The 12,500-nt window shown below is 47.5% G+C and overlaps 1 protein-coding gene across 1 annotated transcript in view; it reads left to right on the top strand.

Annotated features, from left to right (window-relative positions):
- Positions 1-12,500, top strand: part of fbn1 (fibrillin 1) — a 170,125-nt gene that overhangs the window by 131,493 nt on the left and 26,132 nt on the right. The window contains 5 exon segments of the mRNA XM_052516796.1: positions 1-82; positions 8,673-8,798; positions 9,157-9,273; positions 9,409-9,534; positions 10,587-10,706. The exon segment at positions 1-82 is cut by the window's left edge and continues 41 nt beyond it. Of these exon segments, the coding sequence (XP_052372756.1) occupies positions 1-82; positions 8,673-8,798; positions 9,157-9,273; positions 9,409-9,534; positions 10,587-10,706 (571 nt within the window).

Below are 12,500 nucleotides of genomic sequence, written 5' to 3'. Positions count from 1 at the left end.
GCAGGCTGTCTCAACATGCCTGGTAGCTACCGCTGTGAATGTAAACCTGGATACCGCTTCACCCCCACTGGACAGTGTCTGGGTAAGGATGGGGGAGGAGGGAGGGGTGAGGATGTGGGAGGATGGAGGGGTGAGGATGGAGGGGTAAGGATGTGGGAGGATGGAGGAGGGAGGGGTGAGGATGGGGGAGGATGGAGGAGGGAGGGGTGAGGATGGGGGAGGATGGAGGAGGGAGGGGTGAGGATGGAGGGGTAAGGATGTGGGAGGAGGGAGGGGTGAGGATGTGGGAGGATGGAGGAGGGAGGGGTGAGGATGGGGGAGGATGGAGGAGGGAGGGGTAAGGATGTGGGAGGAGGGAGGGGTGAGGATATGGGAGGATGGAGGAGGGAGGGGTGAGGATGGGGGAGGATGGAGGAGGGAGGGGTGAGGATGGGGCAGGATGGAGGAGGGAGGGGTGAGGATGGAGGGGTAAGGATGGGGGAGGAGGGAGGGGTAAGGATGTGGGAGGATGGAGGAGGGAGGGGTGAGGATGGGGCAGGATGGAGGAGGGAGGGGTGAGGATGGAGGGGTAAGGATGGGGGAGAGGATGGTGTCTGGGTAAAGATGGGAGAGGATAGTGTCTGGGTAAGGATGGGGGAGGATAGTGTCTGGGTAAGGATGGGAGAGGTTAGTGTCTGGGTAAGGATGGGGGAGGATAGTGTCTGGGTAAGGATGGGAGAGGTTAGTGTCTGGGTAAGGATGGGGAGGATAGTGTCTGGGTAATGATGGGGAGAGGATAGTGTCTGGGTAAGGATGGGGGAGGATAGTGTCTGGGTAAGGATGGGAGAGGTTAGTGTCTGGGTAAGGATGGGGGAGGATAGTGTCTGGGTAATGATGGAGGAGGATAGTGTCTGGGTAAAGATGGGAGAGGATAGTGTCTGGGTAAGGATGGGAGAGGATAGTGTCTGGGTAAGGATGGGGGAGGATAGTGTCTGGGTAATGATGGGGAGAGGATAGTGTCTGGGTAATGATGGAGGAGGATAGTGTCTGGGTAAAGATGGGAGAGGATAGTGTCTGGGTAAGGATGGGGGAGGATAGTGTCTGGGTAAGGATGGGAGAGGATAGTGTCTGGGTAAGGATGGGGGAGAGGATAGTGTCTGGGTAAGGATGGGGGAGGATAGTGTCTGGGTAATGATGGGAGAGGATAGTGTCTGGGTAAGGATGGGGGAGAGGATAGTGTCTGGGTAATGATGGGGAGGATAGTGTCTGGGTAAGGATGGGGGAGAGGATAGTGTCTGGGTAAGGATGGGAGAGGATAGTGTCTGGGTAAGGATGGGAGAGGATAGTGTCTGGGTAAGGATGAGGGAGGATAGTGTCTGGGTAAGGATGGGAGAGGATAGTGTCTGGGTAAGGATGGGGGAGGATAGTGTCTGGGTAAAGATTGGAGAGAGGATAGTGTCTGGGTAATGATGGGGGAGGATAGTGTCTGGGTAAGGATGGGGGAGGATAGTGTCTGGGTAAGGATGGGGGAGGATAGTGTCTGGGTAAGGATGGGGGAGGATAGTGTCTGGGTAAGGATGGGGGAGGATAGTGTCTGGGTAAGGATGGGAGAGGATAGTGTCTGGGTAAGGATGGGGGAGGATAGTGTCTGGGTAAGGATGGGAGAGGATAGTGTCTGGGTAAGGATGGGGGAGGATAGTGTCTGGGTAAGGATGGGGGAGGATAGTGTCTGGGTAAAGATGGGGGAGGCTGGTGTCTGGTTAAGGATGGGGGAGGATAGTGTCTGGGTAAGGATGGGAGAGGATAGTGTCTGGGTAAGGATGGGAGAGGATAGTGTCTGGGTAAGGATGGGGGAGGATAGTGTCTGGGTAAGGATGGGAGAGGTTAGTGTCTGGGTAAGGATGGGGGAGGATAGTGTCTGGGTAATGATGGGGGAGGATAGTGTCTGGGTAATGATGGGGAGGGGGATAGTGTCTGGGTAATGATGGGGAGAGGATAGTGTCTGGGTAAGGATGGGGGAGGATAGTGTCTGGGTAAGGATGGGAGAGGTTAGTGTCTGGGTAAGGATGGGGGAGGATAGTGTCTGGGTAATGATGGAGGAGGATAGTGTCTGGGTAAAGATGGAAGAGGATAGTGTCTGGGTAAGGATGGGAGAGGATAGTGTCTGGGTAAGGATGGGGGAGGATAGTGTCTGGGTAATGATGGGGAGAGGATAGTGTCTGGGTAATGATGGAGGAGGATAGTGTCTGGGTAAAGATGGGAGAGGATAGTGTCTGGGTAAGGATGGGGGAGGATAGTGTCTGGGTAAGGATGGGGGAGGATAGTGTCTGGGTAAGGATGGGAGAGGATAGTGTCTGGGTAAGGATGGGGGAGAGGATAGTGTCTGGGTAAGGATGGGGGAGGATAGTGTCTGGGTAATGATGGGAGAGGATAGTGTCTGGGTAAGGATGGGGGAGAGGATAGTGTCTGGGTAAGGATGGGGGAGGATAGTGTCTGGGTAAGGATGGGAGAGGATAGTGTCTGGGTAAGGATGGGAGAGGATAGTGTCTGGGTAAGGATGAGGGAGGATAGTGTCTGGGTAAGGATGGGGGAGGATAGTGTCTGGGTAAGGATGGGAGAGGATCGTGTCTGGGTAAGGATGGGGGAGGATAGTGTCTGGGTAAGGATGGGGGAGGATAGTGTCTGGGTAAGGATGGGAGAGGTTAGTGTCTGGGTAAGGATGGGGGAGGATAGTGTCTGGGTAATGATGGGGGAGGATAGTGTCTGGGTAATGATGGGGAGAGGATAGTGTCTGGGTAAGGATGGGAGAGGATAGTGTCTGGGTAAGGATGGGGGAGGATAGTGTCTGGGTAAGGATGGGAGAGGTTAGTGTCTGGGTAAGGATGGGGGAGGATAGTGTCTGGGTAAGGATGGGGGAGGATAGTGTCTGGGTAAGGATGGGGGAGGATAGTGTCTGGGTAAGGATGGGGAGGATAGTGTCTGGGTAAGGATGGGGGAGGATAGTGTCTGGGTAAGGATGGGAGAGGATAGTGTCTGGGTAAGGATGGGGGAGGATAGTGTCTGGGTAATGATGGGGGAGGATAGTGTCTGGGTAAGGATGGGAGAGGATAGTGTCTGGGTAAGGATGGGGGAGGATAGTGTCTGGGTAAGGATGGGAGAGGATAGTGTCTGGGTAAGGATGGGGGAGGATAGTGTCTGGGTAAGGATGGGAGAGGATAGTGTCTGGGTAAGGATGGGAGAGGATAGTGTCTGGGTAAGGATGGGAGAGGATAGTGTCTGGGTAAGGATGGGGGAGGATAGTGTCTGGGTAAGGATGGGGGAGGATAGTGTCTGGGTAAGGATGGGGGAGGATAGTGTCTGGGTAAGGATGGGGAGAATAGTGTCTGGGTAAGGATGGGGGAGGATAGTGTCTGGGTAAGGATGGGAGAGGATAGTGTCTGGGTAAGGATGGGGGAGGATAGTGTCTGGGTAAGGATGGGGGAGGATAGTGTCTGGGTAAGGATGGGGGAGGATAGTGTCTGGGTAAGGATGGGGAGGATAGTGTCTGGGTAAGGATGGGGAGGATAGTGTCTGGGTAAGGATGGGGGAGGATAGTGTCTGGGTAAGGATGGGGGAGGATAGTGTCTGGGTAAGGATGGGGGAGGATAGTGTCTGGGTAAGGATGGGGGAGGATGGGGGAGGATAGTGTCTGGGTAAGGATGGGGGAGGATAGTGTCTGGGTAGAGGATGGGGAGGATAGTGTCTGGGTAAGGATGGGGACACAGTGTCTGGGTAAGGATGGGGGAGGATAGTGTCTGGGTAAGGATGGGGGAGGATAGTGTCTGGGTAATGATGGGAGAGGATAGTGTCTGGGTAAGGATGGGGGAGGATAGTGTCTGGGTAAGGAGGGGGGAGGATAGTGTCTGGGTAAGGATGGGAGAGGATGGTGTTCTTCCTGCTTTTAGTGTCTGGGTAAGGATGGGGGAGAATAGTGTCTGGGTAAGGATGGGGAGGATAGTGTCTGGGTAAGGATGGGGGAGGATAGTGTCTGGGTAAGGATGGGGAGGATAGTGTCTGGGTAAGGATGGGGAGGATAGTGTCTGGGTAACCTGGGGAGACCCCATAGTGTCTGGGTAAGGATGGGGGAGGATAGTGTCTGGGTAAGGATGGGGGAGCATAGTGTCTGGGTAAGGATGGGGGAGGATAGTGTCTGGGTAAGGATGGGGGAGGATAGTGTCTAGGTAAGGATGGGGGAGGATAGGCTGAGTGTCAGGGAGGAGAAGAAAGGGAGCAGAAAAATGAACGTTTTCTAAATAGATCCCCTATTCCTGGAGTCAGTATATTTCTGTCGTTGCCATGCCAAATACAATTATTTTGCAATGCCAAACATTTTTGTTCAATGACATGACAAAGACAAAGGGGTTCTAGTCTAAATAACAAACAGACTGGCACCATAGAGACAGACAGACCAACAGACAGACGGAGAGGGATAGAAGAACAGAATAATGTGTGTGTTGGACAAGTAGAAGAATGTGTTAGACATGCTGTCCTGGTTAGTCGTTAGTTAGTGAGTATGTGAGGCATGTTTCAGGGACCAGGGGGCTGTGCTGCATATCTTACCCCTCCTAGAGGAGCTCCTCTGGGCTTTACTGGCCTGAAGTTCCCACCTGCTCTCCCTGCTAAACACCCGGGATTATGATGAGAGGAAAGCCTCGAGAGCAGCACGTCCCTCAAGAGTAGCTGTGTGAGAAAGGAATGTACGCCTGTAATATGGACCCAGCCTTTTCAATAGCAGCATCCTGATGTTCTTCCTGCTTTTATGTGTAACGAAACACAGTGGAGGTGTAGACCACAGTAACTACAGTAACAGAGTATACACTTAGACCACAGTAACTACAGTAACATAGTATACACTGTAGACCACAGTAACTACAGTAACAGAGTATAAACTTAGACCACAGTAACTACAGTAACAGAGTATAAACTTAGACCACAGTAACTACAGTAACAGAGTATACACTGTAGACCACAGTAACTACAGTAACACAGTGTACACTGTAGACCACAGTAACTACAGTAACATAGTATACACTTAGACCACAGTAAACTACAGTAACAGAGTATACACTTAGACCACAGTAACTACAGTAACATAGTATACACTGTAGACCACAGTAACTACAGTAACATAGTATACACTTAGACCACAGTAAACTACAGTAACAGAGTATACACTTAGACCACAGTAACTACAGTAACAGAGTATACACTTAGACCACAGTAACTACAGTAACATATTATACATTGTAGACCACAGTAACTACAGTAACAGAGTATACACTGTAGACCACAGTAACTACAGTAACACAGTGTACACTGTAGACCACAGTAACTACAGTAACACAGTGTACACTGTAGACCACAGTAACTACAGTAACACAGTGTACACTGTAGACCACAGTAGCTACAGTAACATAGTATACACTTAGACCACAGTAACTACAGTAACATAGTATACACTGTAGACCACAGTAACTACAGTAACACAGTGTACACTGTAGACCACAGTAACTACAGTAACAGAGTATACACTTAGACCACAGTAACTACAGTAACATAGTATACACTGTAGACCACAGTAACTACAGTAACATAGTGTACACTGTAGACCACAGTAACTACAGTAACAGAGTATACACTTAGACCACAGTAACTACAGTAACAGAGTGTAAACTGTAGACCACAGTAACTACAGTAACAGAGTATACACTGTAGACCACAGTAACTACAGTAACAGAGTATACACTGTAGACCGCAGTAACTACAGTAACAGAGTATACACTTAGACCACAGTAACTACAGTAACAGAGTATACACTTAGACCACAGTAACTACAGTAACATAGTATACACTGTAGACCACAGTAACTACAGTAACAGAGTATACACTGTAGACCACAGTAACTACAGTAACAGAGTATACACTTAGACCACAGTAACTACAGTAACAGAGTATACACTGTAGACCACAGTAACTACAGTAACATAGTATACACTGTAGACCACAGTAACTACAGTAACAGAGTATACACTGTAGACCACAGTAACTACAGTAACATAGTATACACTGTAGACCACAGTAACTACAGTAACATAGTATACACTGTAGACCACAGTAACTACAGTAACAGAGTATAAACTTAGACCACAGTAACTACAGTAACAGAGTGTACACTGTAGACCACAGTAACTACAGTAACAGAGTATACACTGTAGACCACAGTAATTACAGTATCATAGTATACACTGTAGACCACAGTAACTACAGTAACAGAGTATACACTGTAGACCGCAGTAACTACAGTAACATAGTATACACTGTAGACCACAGTAATTACAGTATCATAGTATACACTGTAGACCACAGTAACTACAGTAACAGAGTATACACTGTAGACCGCAGTAACTACAGTAACATAGTATACACTGTAGACCACAGTAACTACAGTAACAGAGTATACACTGTAGACCACAGTAACTACAGTAACATAGTATACACTGTAGACCACAGTAACTACAGTAACAGTGTATACACTGTGGACCACAGTAACTACAGTAACAGAGTATACACTGTAGACCACAGTAACTACAGTAACACAGTGTACACTGTAGACCACAGTAACTACAGTAACAGAGTGTATACTGTAGACCGCAGTAACTACAGTAACAGAGTATACACTGTAGACCACAGTAACTACAGTAACATAGTATACACTGTAGACCACAGTAACTACAGTAACAGTGTATACACTGTGGACCACAGTAACTACAGTAACAGAGTATACACTGTAGACCACAGTAACTACAGTAACACAGTGTACACTGTAGACCACAGTAACTACAGTAACAGAGTGTATACTGTAGACCGCAGTAACTACAGTAACAGAGTATACACTGTAGACCACAGTAACTACAGTAACAGAGTATACACTGTAGACCGCAGTAACTACAGTAACAGAGTATACACTTAGACCACAGTAACTACAGTAACAGAGTATACACTTAGACCACAGTAACTACAGTAACATAGTATACACTGTAGACCGCAGTAACTACAGTAACAGAGTATACACTGTAGACCACAGTAACTACAGTAACAGAGTGTACACTGTAGACCACAGTAACTACAGTAACATAGTATACACTGTAGACCACAGTAACTACAGTAACAGAGTGTACACTGAGTGGCCTTAATGAGACCCTGTCCCAGTCTCACTGTGGGGGTTAGTCCTGTGGTCTGTCCCAGTCTCACTGTGGGGGTAAGTCCTGTGGTCTGTCCCAGTCTCACTGTGGAGGTTAGTCTTGTGGTCTGTCCCAGTCTCACTGTGGGGGTTAGTCCTGTGGTCTGTCCCAGTCTCACTGTGGGGGTAAGTCCTGTGGTCTGTCCCAGTCTCACTGTGGAGGTTAGTCTTGTGGTCTGTCCCAGTCTCACTGTGGGGGTTAGTCCTGTGGTCTGTCCCAGTCTCACTGTGGGGGTTATTCCTGTGGTTTGTCCCAGTCTCCTTGTGGGGGTTAGTCCTGTAGTCTGTCCCAGTCTCACTGTGGGGGTTAGTCCTGTAGTCTGTCCCAGTCTCACTGTGGGGGTTAGTTCTGTGGTCTGTCCCAGTCTCACTGTGGGGGTTAGTTCTGTGGTCTGTCCCAGTCTCACTGTGGGGGTTAGTCCTGTGGTCTGTGCCAGTCTCACTGTGGGGGTTAGCCCTGTGGTCTGTCCCAGTCTCACTGTGGGGGTTAGTCCTGTGGTCTGTCCCAGTCTCACTGTGGGGGTTATTCCTGTGGTTTGTCCCAGTCTCCTTGTGGGGGTTAGTCCTGTAGTCTGTCCCAGTCTCACTGTGGGGGTTAGTCCTGTAGTCTGTCCCAGTCTCACTGTGGGGGTTAGTTCTGTGGTCTGTCCCAGTCTCACTGTGGGGGTTAGTTCTGTGGTCTGTCCCAGTCTCACTGTGGGGGTTAGCCTTGTGGTCTGTCCCAGTCTCACTGTGGAGGTTAGTCCTGTGGTCTGTCCCAGTCTCACTGTGGGGGTTAGTTCTGTGGTCTGTCCCAGTCTCACTGTGGGGGTTAGTCCTGTGGTCTGTGCCAGTCTCACTGTGGGGGTTAGCCCTGTGGTCTGTCCCAGTCTCACTGTGGGGGTTAGTTCTGTGGTCTGTCCCAGTCTCACTGTGGAGTTTAGCCCTGTGGTCTGTCCCAGTCTCACTGTGGAGGTTAGTCCTGTGGTCTGTGCCAGTCTCCTTGTGGGGGTTAGTTCTGTGGTCTGTCCCAGTCTCACTGTGGGGGTTAGTCCTGTGGTCTGTGCCAGTCTCCTTGTGGGGGTTAGTTCTGTGGTCTGTCCCAGTCTCACTGTGGGGGTTAGTTCTGTGGTCTGTCCCAGTCTCACTGTGGAGGTTAGTCCTGTGGTCTGTGCCAGTCTCCTTGTGGGGGTTAGTCCTGTGGTCTGTGCCAGTCTCACTGTGGGGGTTAGTCCTGTGGTCTGTGCCAGTCTCACTGTGGGGGTTAGTCCTGCGTTGCAGTGTGTGTTCCACATCTTCTGACCCCCGCTATCTTTTTGTTCTCACTCTCTCTCTCCCTCTCTCTACCTCTCTCTCTCTCTCTCCCTCTCTCTCGCTCCCTCTCTCTCGCTCCCTCTCTCTCTCTCTCTATCTCGCTCCCTCTCTCTCTCTTCAGATCGCAATGAGTGTGTGGAGAACCCAGGAGTGTGTAGCCCAGGCCAGTGTATTGATACGTTGGGAAGCTATCGCTGTATCTGCCCCAATGGTTTCAAGGCTACATCAGACCTGGCTATGTGTATAGGTGAGTACAACAACAACAACCTCGAATCTTCCATGAGTCATATTAGTGAATAGTGCTGTAGTTATTTTTCATGGTCCATAGAGCTGAATCTAATTATCACAAGGGCTCTTTTTCACATGTGATCTCACTCCTCTCTCCAAATCATAACTCATTGGCCTCCACTAGTGGATAGTTTGTAATAAGTACTCAGTCAAGTAGTCCTTGTTGTCACTGGACCTGGTGAGAGAGTGGTTGCCAGTAGGTTGTGATAATGTTGTGCTGATGTTGTAAGGATGTTCTCCTGTTGTTGTGGATGAGTGTGAGAGTGGTTTCCAGTAGGTTGTGATAATGTTGTGCTGATGTTCTCCTGTTGTTGTAGATGTGGATGAGTGTGAGAGACAGCCGTGTGGAAACGGGACCTGTAAGAACACAGTGGGATCCTATAACTGCCTGTGTTATCCAGGCTTTCAGCTCTCACACAACAATGACTGCATAGGTAGGTGTGTGTGTGTGACTAACTTTGTTTTGAAGCCAGGTCTTCTGCACGCCACAGGACCGTGTTAGCCCACTGAGATAAAGGCCTCGGCAGTGTGTGTACGGTGTGTGTTTATCTTTCCGCCTGTGTTACCAGATACGGATGAGTGTTCGAGTCAGAGAGGGCTGTGTAGGAACGGGAACTGTATTAACACCCTGGGCTCCTTCGTGTGTGTGTGTCGCGATGGCTACGAACTCAGCGCCGATGGAAGAATTTGTGTTGGTGAGAAACTGTCGCATGACTCTCTCCTTGTCTCCTTCCTCTCTATCTCTCTCCTCCCTTCCTCCTGTCATTACTCTCTCTCCTTATCTCCTTCCTCTCTATCTCTCTCCTCCCATCCTCCTGTCATTACTCTCTCTCCTTATCTCCTTCCTCTCTATCTCTCTCCTCCCTTCCTCCTGTCATTACTCTCTCCTTATCTCCTTCCTCTCTATCTCTCTCCTCCCATCCTCCTGTCATTACTCTCTTTCCTTATCTCCTTCCTCTCTATCTCTCTCCTCCCTTCCTCCTGTCATTAATCTCTCCTTATCTCCTTCCTCTCTATCTCTCTCCTCCCTTCCTCCTGTCATTAATCTCTCCTTATCTCCTTCCTCTCTATCTCTCTCCTCCCTTCCTCCTGTCATTAATCTCTCCTTATCTCCTTCCTCTCTATCTCTCTCCTCTCTTCTGATCCCTCCCATCCTCCTGTCATTACTCTCTCTCCTTATCTCCTTCCTCTCTTACTCTCTCCTCCCATCCTCCTGTTATTACTCTTTCCTTATCTCCTTCCTCTCTATCTCTCTCCTCTCTTCCTCCTGTCATTACTCTCTCCTTATCTCCTTCCTCTCTATCTCTCTCCTCCCTCCTAATCCTGCCCTTCATTCTGTCATTACTCTCTCCTTATCTCCTTCCTCTCTAACTCTCTCCTCCCTTCATTCTGTCATTACTCTCTCCTCTCACACTCCTCTCTAACTCTCTCCTCCCTTCATTCTGTCATTACTCTCTCCTCTCACACTCCTCTCTAACTCTCTCCTCCCTTCATTCTGTCATTACTCTCTCCTCTCACACTCCTCTCACGCCTTTGTCATCCATTTCTCTCTCCTCTTAGTTTTCTCACCTGTCTCGTTTTCCTTCACGTTATCTCAATTCTTTCATCACTCTCTCAACCCTCTTCTCAGTCTCTCTCTCCTCTCATAGCAACATTATCTGTAGTATTTCCATGTTGTATTAACTTTGTTTAATTTCTAAAGAGTTTAACTGAGTGTGTGTAATGTGGTGTGTGTTCTGTCTCCCAGACATCAATGAGTGTGCAGTGAACCCTGGGACTTGTGGTCCAGGCACCTGTCAGAATCTGGACGGTTCCTACAGGTGTATCTGCCCACTTGGATACTATATACAGGACGAGACCTGTGAAGGTAACATACATACGCTTGGAAATCTTCAGTCATTTTGGTAATTAACCAAAAATCTATGGCAATCTATCGTAACTTTGGTCATTTATACTTGAATAACTTTAGAAAAATGTATTCATGTATTGTATCACTTTAGTTTTTTCATCTGTATCCATATTGACCATGAGTTTCTAGTAGATAGACCGAATGGTTACAGAGGAAATAGCCTCATTAATGACAAAAAGCATCTCTATATTAAGTATATTATTTTACAGCTTTGTAATTCTATTTTTTCTAATCATCTTATTTAATTATTTCATATATTTTACATTTGATAAGGCCACACAGAGAGCCAGAGATAATTGCAGTACCCAAAAGGGCCACGAGATGTCTTGTGATAGATTACATAAAATCCTTGAAAGATACCAACATTCTGGTAGTTTATTGGTAAATTTAGAACGTTTCCAGTAATATACCATCCCTTTGCAACCCTAACACACGCACACACACGCACACACACACACACACACACACACACACACACACACACACACACACACACACACACACACACACACACACACACACACACACGCACGCACACACACACGCACGCACTTCTGATCCTGCCCTTCATTCACACACACACACGCACACACACACACGCACGCTCACGCACGCACACACACGCACGCACACATTATTATTATTATTATTATTATATTACACACACGCACACACACGCACGCACTTCTGATCCTGCCCTTCATTCACACACACACACACACACACACACACACACACACACACACACACACACACACACACACACACACACACACACACACACACACACACACACACACACACACACACACACACACATACTCTGTATGTTTATAGAGTGAGAGTGATGAAGAGATACAGTCATGTACAGAGCTCTTTCTATTCCACTCCATGCTCTGTAGTTCCAAGAAGTCACTGGTGTTGTGTTTAGTTAGTAACAGGATCAGTTGGTAAGAGTAGTGGGCTGTAGAGGTCATTTTAGACTAACAGTAGAAACATACATTAGACTAGAGCACAACTCACTATTCTGTGTGATTATTACAGTTATTGATCTGTGTGTTCTATCTCTATGTTCTAGATGTTGATGACTGTTCTCTCTCTGTGTTCTAGATGTTGATGAGTGTTCTATCTCTCTATCTCTATGTTCTAGATGTTGATGACTGTTCTCTCTCTGTGTTCTAGATGTTGATGAGTGTTTTCTCTCTGTGTTCTAGATATTGATGAGTGTTCTATCTCTGTGTTCTAGATTGTGATGAGTTTACTATCTGTGTTCTAGATGTTGATGAGTGTTCTATCTCTGTGTTCTAGATATTGATGAGTGTTCTTTCTCTGTGTTCTAGATATTGATGAGTGTTCTATCTCTGTGCTCTAGATATTGATGAGTGTTCTATCTTTGTGTTCTAGATATTGATGAGTGTTCTATCTCTGTGTTCTAGATATTGATGAGTGTTCTATCTTTGTGTTCTAGATATTGATGAGTGTTCTATCTTTGTGTTCTAGATATTGATGAGTGTTCTATCTCTGTGTTCTAGATATTGATGAGTGTTCTATCTTTGTGTTCTAGATATTGATGAGTGTTCTATCTTTGTGTTCTAGTTATTGATGAGTTATATATCTGTGTTCTAGATATTGATGAGTGTTCTATCTTTGTGTTCTAGATATTGATGAGTGTTCTATCTTTGTGTTCTAGATATTGATGAGTGTTCTATCTCTGTGTTCTAGATATTGATGAGTGTTCTATCTTTGTGTTCT

Source organism: Oncorhynchus keta, unplaced genomic scaffold (assembly GCF_023373465.1).
Source record: "Oncorhynchus keta strain PuntledgeMale-10-30-2019 unplaced genomic scaffold, Oket_V2 Un_scaffold_5444_pilon_pilon, whole genome shotgun sequence".
NCBI lineage: Eukaryota > Metazoa > Chordata > Actinopteri > Salmoniformes > Salmonidae > Oncorhynchus > Oncorhynchus keta.
The sequence above is the reverse complement of the archived record's forward strand: the minus strand, read 5'-3'. Positions and strand labels throughout refer to the sequence as shown.